Below are 14,066 nucleotides of genomic sequence, written 5' to 3'. Positions count from 1 at the left end.
TACCTCTGGCTTGGTCGGGCATCTCTACAGACACAGTTGGCTGTGTCTGCGGGTGGGAAGCCGGATGTGGGTATGTGTCCTGGTCGCTGCACTAGTGCCTCCTCTGGTCAGTCGGGGCGCCTGTTCAGGGGGGAGGGGGAACAGGGGGGAATAGCGTGATCCTCCCACATGCTGCGTCCCCCTGGTGAAACTCCACACTTTCAGGTGAAAAGAAGCAGCTGGTGACTCCACGTGTATGGGAGGAGGCATGTGGTAGTCTGCAGCCCTCCCCGGATCAGCAGAGGGGGCGTAGCAGCGACCTTGACGGCTCGGGGAAAAGAATTTCATTGGACAAAAACGATCAAGTGTTTAATTTGCAAGCGGACAACAAAATGATGAGTGTGTCTGTTGATGGCACGTTGTGCTCTCGCCCAGGCTCATCTGACCTGCTGCTCTGTCACTGCTCTTGTAGATCCCAACTTTGTGCGAACATTTCTCACCACGTACCGTTCTTTCTGCAAACCACAAGAGCTTCTCAGCCTGCTGATAGACAGGTGTGTTGCTTTTCACACACACACACACACACACACACACAAACGTATTCAAGAGATCATGAGTGTTCAAGTGGAACAAGTATACACTGATTTCTCTCGTCCTTGTTTCTTTCCATGAAGGTGTGCATACGTGGGTTCAGTTACAGAAGGAGAGTACCTCATTTTTTTGGTCCCAGAGAAAAATTTATGTGCAGCAAACTCTCATCAGACACCATGAACCAATAACGACAGTATACATAAAAATCCAATATTAGTTTAGTCTTCAGATACCAGACTTGTTCAGATACCAGACTCTTTCAGGATAGTTAATAGATGTAATAGATTAATAGATGTAATAGATTGACTGATGGCTCTGGGGATGAGTGAAGTTTTTTATCTATTAGTTTTAATGTGCGATTGACTGAAACGTATACATGAGTGAAAAGTTTGTTACAAAAAGTGTAAAGTCTGATGCTGGTATGACCACAGGGGCGGCTGCACCTTCTCCAGCAAAACCTCCTCAGTTCCACGTTTTATCACCACAACCAAGACCATGATATTCTCCAGCTTTCTGATTACATCTTTTGACAACGTCCCGTCAGTACAGAGACACGGGGGTAAAATACATAAACTATCACTTGATGCTTCTCTTCCCAGGATTGAGATTCCGGAGTATGAGCCCACCGAGGCCGACCGGCAGGCTCTTTGGAACGGCGACCAGCCAATGGCAGCAGAGCTCCAGAGGTTCCGCAAAGAGTACGTGCAGCCAGTCCAACTCAGGTGAGAGAGCCACAGACCAGAATGCATTTCAGCACAACAAGTTGTGAACAGGGGATTCTCTTGTGAGGCCCCAGTGTTTCAGAAACAGCTGGTACAGGGAACAGACAAGTGAGGGAAGTTGAGACAAGCTGGTAAAGACTGGAAAAAGTAAACTTCACCTGTTTTTTGGGGTTTGGGTTTACCCACTCCACCAGCCAGCCTGGCAGTTACCTCATCTCATCGTCAGCCGCTTCTCCAGGTTCGGGTCGTGGTGGCAGCAAGCCAAGTAGGGCACTCCAGACGTCCCTCTCCCCAGCAACGCCCTCCATCTCCTCCTGGGGGATCCCAAGGCGTTCCCAGGCCAGATTGGACATGTAGTCCCTCCAGCAAGTTCTGGGTCTACCCCGGGGTCTCCTCCCAGTTGGACGTGCCCAGAAAACCTCCAAAGGAAGGCGCCCAGGAGGCATCCTAATCAGATGCCCGAACCATCTGAACTGGCTCCTTTCGACATGAAGGAGCAGCGGCTCTACTCCGAGCTCCCTCCGGATGTCTGAGCTCCTCACCCTATCTGAGCCCAGACACCCTACGGAGGAAACTCATTTCACCCACTTGTATCCGCGATAGTCGCCTGGCAGTTAGTTGGCCATAATTTGGATCAACTGTCTTATTCTTGGCTAAAATTCCAGAATAATCAGTGAGAGGCTCCAGCATCCTGCGACCCTGATAAGGATGAGCAGCTTGGATACTGAATGGGTGGATGGATCTTCAGTGTCTGGTGAATTTCTGACCAGTGACCTGTAACTAACCTGTTCTCTGAACAGACCGGGAACCTGCAGCCTAAGGGAAATGGTTCAGTTTTAAACATTGTTGGGGTTTCTTTGCTGAAACTTGGAAGTGAAAGCTACTTTTACCCCACAGGGCGGAGCAGAATACCAGATACTCATATGTATTTATGTGTAACAGTACTTGATTTTTTTTCTGTCTTCTCTTTGTAGGGTTCTCAATGTGTTTAGGCAGTGGGTTGAACATCATTTCTACGACTTCGAGAACGACCCAGAGTTGAGGAGTAAACTGGAGGAGTACATCACCAGCAAAATTCAGCTGCGAGGTCTGTCCCTGATATGCAGTTTCCACCAAACTAAAATATTACTGTGCAGAATATCAACTCTTGAAATATTTTTTCCCATTATAGTTGGGTAGTAAACTTGCAAAGTAAGTAAAGTAAACTTAGTAAAGTATTTTACTTAGTAAAGTAAGTAGTTAAAAGAGGAATCTGAGTTTTTGATTTTAGTTCTGCACACAGAATTGTAGAAGAGAGGGCACACAGTATCTTGTCAAGTATCACTTTATTCACTAACATTTTGGTCGACTGACCGTCAGAGCACAAGAAAGTTGTGCGCATAACGTGCGTGGTTAAAGATGGACTATATTCACTCGCATCACAACGTGTACCGAACCGAACACCCTGTCTGGAAGGTACGGTACAATACCTGTACCGTTACTCTCCTATACACGGCCAACCTCTTCCTGTGCTGTGCAGCAATTTAACCTGCCCCTCAGCAACAGTAACAAGAGTTCCACTTGCTTTCTTGTGTTGTATGTATAAAAGAAAATGTTAATTTTGATTCAGGATGAAACAGAAAAAGTAAAAATAACATTCGAATGTCTTCCCACTAGTTTTAACATGTGAGCTATAAGCAACAAAACAATCTCCCAGCCCTTTCTGCTGTGCGTGTGAAGATTAAAGGAATCAAACATCTTGCGTTGTTCCCTCGTTCAGGCAAGTCGATGAGAAAGTGGGTGGAGTCCATCAATAAGATCATCAGGAGGAAGCTGCAGACGCAATCCAACGGCGTCAGTCACAACATCACCTTCGAGAGCCCGCCCCCTCCCATTGAATGGCACATAAGCAGGGCGGGGCAAATGGACACCTTCGACCTCATGACCCTTCACCCCATCGAAATTGCCCGCCAGCTGACTCTGCTCGAGTCGGAGCTCTACAGGTGACTCAAACACTGCCGGTTGTGTCAGTACAAAGCAATGGCAGCCTGTAGGTCAGACAGGAAGACTAGGAAAGCTGGGCGGTTCAGATCCTTGAGCATATCAGTAAATCTACAGAATGGAGAGCAAATGAGAAATGCCCTCAACAATTTGCCCAGGTGTCTTTGAGCAAGGCAGTTAATATGCAGTTGCCCAGTGAAACTCCTCATAGGCCAAATTTTTAAATGAATGTGAATCAAGCTGCTGTTGAATAAATGAATAAATAAATATAGGACCAAGTGTACACCCAGCCCTATGTTTTATTTATTCATTTTAATATGCCATATGTAATATTGGACCCTTGTGAAAGAAGTTGTATCAAATAACTTGGATTATTTGACCCCGGTTTACCCCGTTGGCTCTGAGTACCTACAGTAACACTTTTTAAAGCACTTGTAGTTGTACCAAGTGTTTGCCCATCACTGATCGTCTCCCTTCGTCCACAGAGCGGTCAGGCCCTCTGAGCTGGTGGGCAGTGTCTGGACCAAAGAGGATAAAGAGAAGAACTCGCCCAACCTGCTCCGGATGATCCGCCACACGACTAACCTCACACTGTGGTTTGAGAAGTGAGTAACAGGCGCTGACAAAGCCCCCTGATGATGAATGCTCATATTTGAATCTGTAGTGCTCTTTTAACTTATGTAAAGTAAATCCAAGTTCTACTACTACTACTACTTTCGGCTGCTCCCGTTAGGGGGCGCCACAGCGGATCATCCGTTTCCATCTCTTCCTGTCCTCTGCATCTTCCTCTGTCACACCAGCCACCTGCATGTCCTCCCTCACCACATCCATAAACCTCCTCTTTGGCCTTCCTCTTTTCCTCTCCCCTGGCAGCTCCATATTCAGCATCCTTCTCCCAGTATACCCAGCATCTCTCCTCCACATATGTCCAAACCATCTCCATCTTGCCTCTCTTGCTTTGTCTCCAAACCGTCCAACCTGAGCTGTCCCTCTAATATACTCCTTCCTAATCCTGTCCTTCTTCGTCACTCCCAGTGAAAATCTTAGCATCTTCAACTCTGCCACCTCCAGCTCCACCTCCTGTCTTTTCATCAGTGCCACTGTCTCCAAACCATTCAAAATAGCTGGTCTCACAACCATCTTGTAAACCTTCCCTTTAACTCTTGCTGGTACCCTTCAGTCACAGATCACTCCTGACACTCTTCTCCACCCACTCCACCCTGCCTGCACGCTCTTCTTCACCTCTCCTCTGCACTCCCCGTTACTTTGGACAGTTGACACCAAGTATTTAAACTCATAGGCCTTCGTCACCTCTACTCCTTGCATCCTCTCCATTCCACTGTCCTCCCTCTCGTTCACACATACGTGTTCCGTTAAGAATAAGGTTAAAGTTAATCCCAGACATGGTTGCATTTTTAAGAAAGGTCATTGATGACAAATGTCTGCTTGCAATTTCTTCACTATATGCTTTTTCCTGTGTGTGTGTGTGTGTTCATGGTCATGCGGTCCACGCGCCTCCCTCAGGTGTATTGTGGAGGCGGAGAACCTGGATGAGAGGGTGGCCGTGTTCACGCGGGTCATTGAGATCCTGCAAGTGTTCCAGGAGCTCAACAACTTCAACGGGGTGTTGGAGGTGGTGAGCGCCATCAACTCGGTCCCTGTCTACAGGCTCGACCACACCTTCGAGGTAAGCGACGTCGGTTCAGGCCCGAGGAACTTTTTACGTGCTTTACACGAATAAACCAATAAAAGGCAACACCACGAAGGAGCAAAAGTGCGTTGTGTAGAGACAGTTGGTGCCGTGTGCGAGTTAAACAGTTAGGTGTTGGGTTGAAATGAGTAAAAACCTGTGTGAAAGTTTATGTTCAGAGGCAGTTAAAGAGAGGACGCTGATCTTGGCAGCCTACGCTCCTCAGGTGAGCCGTTTGAAAGCCAAAGGAGTTAGGAGGTAAAGGCTAACTCCCCTATAGGCTTTAGTTTAGGATGGGACTAGGTCCCTACTTGACAATCTCAGGCAGAAAACCTCTGGCACGGTTATCGTTTGTGTAGTATCTACGTTGGAATGCTGTGATGTGTTATTTTAAACTCCGTCGGGCAGTCAGGCTGAGGACTGATTTCTCCTTCCCCACAGTTAGATCATTATAGATGGTTCTCGCTCGATCACTGTTGGTGCTAAGGGGTTTTGATTTGTGCTGTTCTTTTGTTTTGTTTTTTTGCATTTTTACTGATTTAAATTTTTTTTTTGTCCTTTTCTGATTTTTAAGACATAATTTTATTCATACCGGGCTTGTAAAGCGTTGTGCAATGTCCACAGTGTGAAATTTGCTGTGTGAATAAAGTTACCGGAATGGACTTTGTCCTGTTTCCAGGCGGTTCCAGAGAGGAAAAAGAAGATCCTGGAGGAGGCTGTGGAGCTCAGCCAGGACCACTTCAAGAAATACCTGGCAAAACTCAAGTCAATAAACCCACCCTGTGTGCCTTTCTTTGGTAAGAAGTCCGTGAAGTCGGTATAGATGCGCTGCAGGTGAATCGTGTGTAGAGATGGGTGATGAAGGAAACATTGCTTAACTGGTCCCGGGTATCAGAATCCATACATTGCAAGGCATCATAAACCATATGATGTTGGGGGTATTTCACACACTCTAGTGGTGCGATCGTAAACCGACAAAGCCATTACTTGGATGAAGGAGACATTCCTGTATACATGTGAACACGGTTATGTATCTTTTATTGGGGCAAATTGAAAAATTAGTGGAAGCATAACATGACTTAGACTTAGTCAGCCTACTTTTTGCTTTTTGAAACTGCGCATAGTATGAAAGGTCGCTGGAGGCAATAGATCAGTTGTTTGTACAGTACAAGGCCTTGAGACCCCAGGCCTGAAAATTGGTTATTAGAAGAATCCATGTGTAGTGGTGTATTTGAGAAATTGGATTATCTGAACAAAGTTCATGCTTGAACTTGGTTCAGATAATCCAATATAATGATATTATATCCAATATAATGATTTCTGGTGGGTGTATAACGTACCTAATGAAGTCACAGATTTTCTTTTGGCGGATCTCAACAATAAAACCAAATGTGTGTGGTTTATGTAAATAAGGGGGACCAGAGGGTGTGCTCCAATTATCGGGGCGTCACATTGCTCAGCCTCCCTGGTAAAGTCTACTCTAGAGTGCTGGAAAGGAGGCTCCGACCGATTGTCGAACCTCAGATCCAGGAGAAACAATGCGGATCCCGTCCTGGCCGCGGAACAACGGACCAACTCTTTACCCTTCTGGGAGTGCTGAGGGGGGCATGGGAGTTTGACCAGCCAGTCTACATGTGTTTTGTGGACTTGGAGAAGGCTTACGACCGTGTACCCCGGGGCACTCTGGGGGGGGGGGGGGTATGGGGTACTGGGGCAGTTGCTACAAGCCGCCAAGGTTGTCCCTCGCCTCGATCCTGTTTGTGATATTCATGGACCGGATCTCTTGAAGATTCACTATTTCCTTCCGTTTTGGTTTATAAAGTTGTTGAATCCTGAACTCAATTTAAAGTCCTGTCCTTAGCTCGATTTTGATTCAAGTGTCGGCACATTTGCGAGCGTGTGTTGCATCGATGCTGTCGTGCACGTAGCTTTGTCTACATACGAGCGCGTAGGGCTCGCCTGTGTCCTATTGGTCAGCGAAGCCTTCACAAAAGAAAAATACACAAGAATTTGAAAAGGAAATTAGGGCTCTAAATAAAAGAACAATACACAGCCAGAAAACTCGGGGGTTTGTTTTACATCTGCCAATAAATTTGTAGTTTTGCATTGAATGGTGGCTATAGTACCAGATGAACGCTGAGGGCAAACTTGCTTGGCAAATAAAACAGGTTGTAACTGCGATTTGTAACGTGTCTGCTCATCCAATTTGGAGCTGCTTTCAGTCTACATACTCTGTCTTGACCATTGCGGAACACCCCCCCCCCCCTCCTCTCCTCATCTACAGGTATCTACCTAACTAACATCCTGAAGACGGAGGAGGGGAACCCGGACTTCCTCAAACGCCACGGCAAAGAGCTGATCAACTTCAGCAAGCGGCGGAAAGTGGCGGAAATCACCGGAGAGATCCAGCAGTATCAGAACCAGCCCTACTGTCTGAGGGTGGAATACGACATCAAAGTGGGCTTTCGCAAACACACGCACATGCATGCTCCCTCACTCTCTCGCTCACTCACCCATTCAGACACACACCTTTTTTTTGGGGAGATCACTAATTTCCTTAGTGGAAGTACTTATTGCTCACGTCCGTGCTGAAATTTATTATGGAATTGCCCATGATTGGTTTCTGTGTGGGTGCACCCGTATGGGTTTCTCTTTCCAAGTCCTATTAGCTCAAGATACAAAAGATCGGGGCATCGTGTCCCTACAGACACAATTGGCCGTGTCTGTGGGTGGGAAACCGGATGTGGGTATGCGTCCTGGTTGCTGCACTAGCGCCTCCTCTGGTCGGTCGGGGTGCCTGTTCAGGGGGGAGGGGTAACTGGTGGGAATAGCGTGATCCTCCCACGCACTACGTCCACCTGGTGAAACTCCTCACTGTCAGGTGAAAAGAAGCAGCTGGCGACTCCACATGTATGGGAGGAGGCACGTGGTAGTCTGCAGCCCTCCCCGGATCGGCAGAGGGGGTGGAGCAGAGACCAGGACGGCTCGGAAGAGTGGGGTAATTGGCCAAGTACAATTGGAAGAAAAGAGGGGGGAAAAAATTCCCCAAAAAAATGCAAAGGGTCAAGCCAAAATCACTGGTTCCTTATCGAAATTATTGTTAGAAATACCAAACAAGAATGGCGCTGGATGAAAGACCCAAGTACTCACAAAAAAACTTGTCTGGCTGGTCCAAAGCGATTTATACAACGCCAATTTGTCGGACGAATACGCTGCATTTCAACCTGAGCCACTAGACGGCACTGTTTTATTTTGTGGCTGAATTGAAAATACTGTACCACCGTAGAAATTCAATTTACGCTCCTCCAGTGTGACTTGTAGTCCCGAGAAATAAGGCAGATTCTTTTTTTTTAATTCACCGTCGCTGATATTCTTGTTGCGTATGATCAATAAAATAAGATCGATAATTAAATAAGATCAATAAAGTAAGATAAAAGAGATGGACATTTTTAACGTTCTCAGTGTTTCAGCATGCTTTTTGTGCACAGATAGGCCGACGTTTGACCTTTCGTCTTTTTGGCGTTTTTTCTTGCTTTCGTCCCACAGCGATTCTTTGAGAACCTGAACCCCATGGGGAACATGATTGAGAAGGAGTTCTCCGACTACCTGTTCAACAAGTCTCAGGAGATCGAGCCGCGCAACTGCAGGCAGCCCCCCCGATTTGTAAGTGGTTCATTTTCTGGGCTTTGTTTTGTTTTTGGTGCATTCGCATAGCGGGGCTAATATGGGGGCAATTTTAGGTTTGATCCCACGTTTTAGCATCGGCGTATGCTGTGTTACTCTCGAGCTGGGAAATCAGGATTTTCGACATCCCGCAACGAATCGATTTAATGGAGCGACCCCTCGAAGTCACATTTCCAACTCCGAAAGTCCGACGAGGATCCTCAACCCCAACTTTGCGGGGATACCAGTTTACTGATGTCACGGAAGCAGGAAGACTGTGGCTTATGAGCAGCGTGCTGTCATCATCAGTTTAAACGTCATAATACAACAGAGTGTTTTGAACATTACAAAAGATTTATTAATCATCGTTGTAGTGGTAAGTTAAACAATGGATATGGCCCATTTAGCTGCTCTGTATACCTATCCATTTATCAATTTAGGTGAAGTGACTTATACTCGGTTTCATTCGTCTCGTGTAAGTATTCATGGCCTTGGTTCCTCCAAGCGGCTGCTCTGGAATACTTTTAGTGGTCCATTTGGTTAAATGGCTCGTCATGTGTGTCCCATTAGATTGGCTCTATAACCGTCTTATAGGACCAGATAAACTTTGCCAGCAGGTCGTCCCAACCACGGCTCTAATCCGAATTCCCCCCCGGTTGTGATTCTCCGATTCTCTACTTCGCTAGCATAAGGGGGCTATGTGTAGTATGTCTGTTTTCGGGAGGCGTAATATGAGTAGTCAATATCAGTAGGGGTTGTTTTCAACTCTACTCACTGAAGACAGTTGAATCAGTTCATCTGGACATTGAAACCTTTGAAACTCTAGGTAATGGTCACACCCATATCGGGTCGTTATGCCGCTGTATTGTTTATAAGGGTGTGGTACCTGCAGTCAGCTGAGACTGAAGAAATGATGATGAAATGTTGTGTCCAGATGAACTGATTCACCTTCCTGTGATTTCCCTATCTGGATTATGGAGCATGCATCAAGACGTCTACTGACTAAAAACAAAGGGAATGTGTCATGACCTCCACCCTCCTCAGATTTCGGCGTTCAGGGATGCAGGAGCTGCAGTAACTGAATTGTTTTCCTTGTTGTTTTGACGCCTTTCCCGTCCAAAACAATGTCGACTCCCAACTGCTATTTTCAGGTGCTAGATGGCACCGTGCTGCGTCTCAGCAGGGCAGTGCTCGAACTTGTGTGTTTTGCTTTGATTTGCTATTTACAGTGCGTAGTGATGAAGTAGGTTAGCATGTAAATCTACCAGATAAATACTCTTGTGTGTCTAGTTTTTGTCATCTTTATAAAGAGACAAAGAAGTGAGCTATGGGGATAAAGTTCGGCACGCCTGACGATGTTGTCTTCCCCCCACCCCACCCCCACACACACAGCCCAGGAAGACCCTGTACAACCTCAAATCCCCGGGGATTCGGCCCGTGCGCACGTCTACCTCCGGGACCCTGAAGGGCCACCCGGTCCCGCTGGAGAGGGAGCCCCCCCACAAAATCACCTTCCGGAGCATCGCCGAGACTGAGCCGGAGATCCAGGCGTCGGCCTCCGTGCCCACCTCGCCCAACACGCCCACCCCGCCGCAGTCGGCCTCCTCCGATCTCAGCTCGGTGTTCGCCGACCACGACCTCAGCAGCTCCTATGGCGGTGAGTTGAGCGGACGCCGTTTCCTCCGCTGTGTGCAGAGTCTAGGGACATGTTCTTCTGGCCAGCTTGCCAACGTGGTCAGTGTGATGTCAGTCGGTGTGTCTGTAATCGTATCACTCGCTGAATTTGTTGGATTGGCTGGAGTTGGAAATCTTAGGTCTTGATTTTTGGGGAACTCGCCCATCTCTGAGCCTTTCAGTCTTGAGCCTAAAGCCTCCGTTGTGCCACATATTATGTGTGAGGATGCTCTTACGGGGGGGGGGGGAGTGAGTGAGTGAGTGTGACCCAGAGGCCAAGCGTTTTCCCCGGCCGCTACAAACGTATTGCATTCCTCATTCACTAACATCCACTCAAAAGGCACTTTTTTATCTTGTTTCTTTTCATAAATCATTTACGCAACAGAAACAAAAGTGAAACAACTATGGAAAAAACTAAATCTTGCATTGTCGTGTCCTGTTTATTTTCCAGGAAGTAACTCCATATTCGCCCCAGTTCTCCTTCCACCGTCAAGTGAGTATGGGGTCCCTTCTTCGTTTTCTTGAATAACAGTAGTTGGTAGATGGATGATATATTGTTTTAAAAAAAGCCGTTACAGGGGCGTCCGGGTAGCGTAGCGGTCTATTCTGTTGCCTACCAACGCGGCGATCGCCAGTTTGAATCCCCGTGTTACCTCCGGCTTGGTCGGGTGTCCCCACAGACACGATGGCCGTGTCTGCGGGCAGGAAGCCGGATGTGGGTATGTGTCCCGGTCGCTGCACTATCGCCTCCTCTGTTCAGGAGGGGGCGCCTGTTTGGGGGGGGGGACTGGGGGGAATAGCGTGATCCTCCCACACGCCACGTCCCCCTGGTGAAATGAAGCGGCTGGCGACTCCACATGTATCGGAGGAGGCGTGTGGTAGTCTGCAGCCCTCCCCAGATAAGCAGAGGGGGTGGAGCAGCGACCGGGACGGCTCGGAAGAGTGGGGTAATTGGCCAAGTACAATTGGGGCGAAAAGGGGGGGGGGGGTAAAAAAAACAAACATATTAACTAAAACTGGTACATGTCTATATTCATCCACGGTTCCCAGACTGCATTCTGGCACAGAAACACGGCGGTCTCCTAATAAACCCGTGTTCGGGTCTCTGTACCGGTTTATAGCGGGGTGTGCTCACACAGCGAACGTCTCCCCGTGTCCCGTTGCAGAGTTCCAGTCCGTGTCCTGTGGGAGCCTCCACCAGCTCGGAGAGGAGCTGCTCAAACCGCCTCCGCTGCCGCCGCGCAGGAAGGATGCCACGTCAGACGCCAAGGTAAGACCTTCAGCACAATCCCCCAAGCTTTATCTGTGCTTGGTTAGTCTTTACTTTGGCAGATCCCCGGATCATTTACGAGAATCGGGATTATATTCCGAATCAGGCGGATTGCGCAACCAGCTTTCCAGGAAGGGGCCGCCTCCCGGGCTGAGACATCCAGCTGATCTGCCGGTTCCGCAAAAGTCGTTAGTTCAAGTGAAGACGTGTTATTGGATTGATGGATTGGGTGTTTCTGTTTCCCGCTAGTTGGAATAGCAGTGGTTACGGCTGTGTGCCATAACGGACCGTGTTCTCCACCCAACTGCCCCTCACCCTCATACCGAACAAGCTGCCTGCAGGCAGCGCAGATTGTGGTCTTTTTGTTTTAAGGAAGTCGAGTATAGAGAGAGGGGTCGAAAGAAAGTAAACAACCCGCCTTTAAAGGGCTGTTCCACATACTTTTAGTTCGTATCGGATGAGGAGCACTCCAGAAACCACATCCATAACATTTTCTGGGGATTTGTTTCACGTACTTTTAGTTCGTATCGGATGAGGAGCACTCCAGAAACCACATCCATAACATTTCCTGGGGATTTTCAGTGTTCTAGTTGTTTCTGCGGTAAGGGAGGTGAAGGGATTTTGTATACAACTGAAACTGACCTGTCTGTCGGTGTGTTTTGTGTGTGTGTCTGTGTTGGTCTCAGCTGAGCTGCAGGTCTGACAGTCCCCCGGCCATTCCCCCTCGACTTCCCCCTCCTCTGCCCAGGGTGCAGCCCCGGGCACCGGTCTGCGACGGCCCCCTCCCCAGCCCGCCGCCGCCGCCTCCCCGGGACCCCCTCCCCGACACGCCGCCCCCGGTTCCCCAGCGCCCGCCGGAGATCTTCATCAACTACCCCCTCAACCTGCAGCCGTCCCCCGTGGGGCGGTTCCACTGGGACTTCGGGAGCTCGCCCAGCTCTCCCAACACGCCTCCCAGCACCCCGTCGCCTCGCGTCCCCAGACGGAGCTGCCCGCTCAGTGCCAGCCAGAACACCCTGTGCCCCCTGCCCACTCCTGTGCCCATAACGGCGCCCCCTGTACCGCCCCGCCACAACTCCAGCCCCCAACTGCCCAAACTCCCACCAAAGACTTACAAAAGGGAGATGTTGCAGCCGCCATTACACGGCCTCTCGTTGGTAGAGAACACGGACAGCAGCCAGTGAGTCGGCGTCTCTTCTCTTCTTGTGTGGTTTTATTCGGTTTGGTTCGTTTTCGGGGGTTTTGTTTCTTTTGGATCACGAGCGCCTTGGTGTGAACACCGACCGCCGACTTCAGACCGCGGCCGGCGATCGACGAGCTCCCGGAGCAAAAAACACGGCCGACGTTTATCGCCATCGAAGCTACCGGTCAGGAGAGAGCAACCCGGCACTCCGGCGCCACCCGCCCCAGCCTCTTGACACCGACCGGTCAACACCATGTAAGGCCTCTCAGCAACTCGGTAGCGCCGCCTTCATTTCAAACCCTCTGTGCCAACCAGACACCGGTGTGCCAGCCAACAAGACCAGGAGCACCAAGACACGCGATTCTGTGTGTGTGTGTGTGTGTGTGTGTGTGTGTGTGTGTGTGTGTGTGTGTGTGTGTGTGTGTGAGTCCACGCCTGGACTCACTTGTGGAGCCTTGTTGTGTGTGTGTGTGTGTGTGTGTGTGTCCGTGTATCGCGTGCATACAAATGAGTCACTGTGTTCAGTTTCTCTTGCTCAAGAGCTCACACTGTACCGAACAGGACCGTCGGCTCCTGGCAGAAGTTCTCAACCCCCCCCCCCCCCCCCCCCACCACACTCCGATCCGGAAGGACCCTGCTCAAGCCCCACCCTGCCAAGGAAATGTGTGGGGGGGGGGGGGGACTGCTCCAGGCTGTCCCCGCGGGGGAAAACGGCTCAGGACAATTCCACAACAAGCGTCGGATATGCAAGCCCTGCTGAAAGAACATCCCGATTCAACCCCCACAGCCCCCCCACCACCACCCACCACCCACCTCGATCCCGAGTCCTGCTGCAGGCCGCCGCCGTCGCCTGCTCGAAGACCTCGCCTCTCCTTTCCTACGTTCGCCCCGGGAACATCTTTCGCGGTGGCCCGCCTGGTGCAGGAGGCGGGAAGGGGCAGGATTTCTACTGAGTACTCAGCAGCAGCAGCTGGAGTTGTTGTTCGTTTCCGTTTGTTTGTTTTTCTTTCCAAGCCGGCAGAAACATGTGGCCAAAGCCTTATTACATGCAGGGGGATAAGGGATTTACTTGCTTTTTCTTCTTTTTTTTTTTAAAGGAGTGACATTTAAAAAAATAAACACACACACACACACACACACACACAAAAACAAGCAGAGGATTTTGATTGGCCGGTGCAACGCTGAATTCCCACCCCACCCCACCCCCACCCCCCACCCCGCTGTGCACCGTGACGCTACAGAAGTGAGCTGAAGTCACGGGGCCTCGCCGTCTCTCTTCTCGTCTGTCAGTCCGTCGGCCTGTCCGAGTCGTCT

General features: G+C 49.4%; 1 protein-coding gene across 1 annotated transcript in view; it reads left to right on the top strand.

Annotated features, from left to right (window-relative positions):
* Window positions 1–12,768, top strand: part of sos2 (son of sevenless homolog 2 (Drosophila)) — a 53,077-nt gene extending 40,309 nt beyond the window's left edge. The window contains exons 11-23 of the mRNA XM_056296019.1: window positions 452–533; window positions 1,170–1,292; window positions 2,267–2,379; window positions 3,052–3,274; window positions 3,758–3,877; window positions 4,797–4,959; window positions 5,642–5,759; window positions 7,247–7,419; window positions 8,509–8,625; window positions 10,018–10,282; window positions 10,751–10,792; window positions 11,466–11,569; window positions 12,256–12,768. Of these exons, the coding sequence (XP_056151994.1) occupies window positions 452–533; window positions 1,170–1,292; window positions 2,267–2,379; window positions 3,052–3,274; window positions 3,758–3,877; window positions 4,797–4,959; window positions 5,642–5,759; window positions 7,247–7,419; window positions 8,509–8,625; window positions 10,018–10,282; window positions 10,751–10,792; window positions 11,466–11,569; window positions 12,256–12,753 (2,141 nt within the window). The 3' untranslated portion in view covers window positions 12,754–12,768. The remainder of the gene's footprint in view (window positions 1–451; window positions 534–1,169; window positions 1,293–2,266; window positions 2,380–3,051; window positions 3,275–3,757; window positions 3,878–4,796; window positions 4,960–5,641; window positions 5,760–7,246; window positions 7,420–8,508; window positions 8,626–10,017; window positions 10,283–10,750; window positions 10,793–11,465; window positions 11,570–12,255) is intronic.
* Window positions 12,769–14,066: the final 1,298 nt, after the last annotated feature.

This window comes from Lampris incognitus, chromosome 16 (assembly GCF_029633865.1).
Source record: "Lampris incognitus isolate fLamInc1 chromosome 16, fLamInc1.hap2, whole genome shotgun sequence".
Classification (NCBI taxonomy): domain Eukaryota; kingdom Metazoa; phylum Chordata; class Actinopteri; order Lampriformes; family Lampridae; genus Lampris; species Lampris incognitus.
This window is presented reverse-complemented; position numbering and strand designations above follow the sequence as displayed.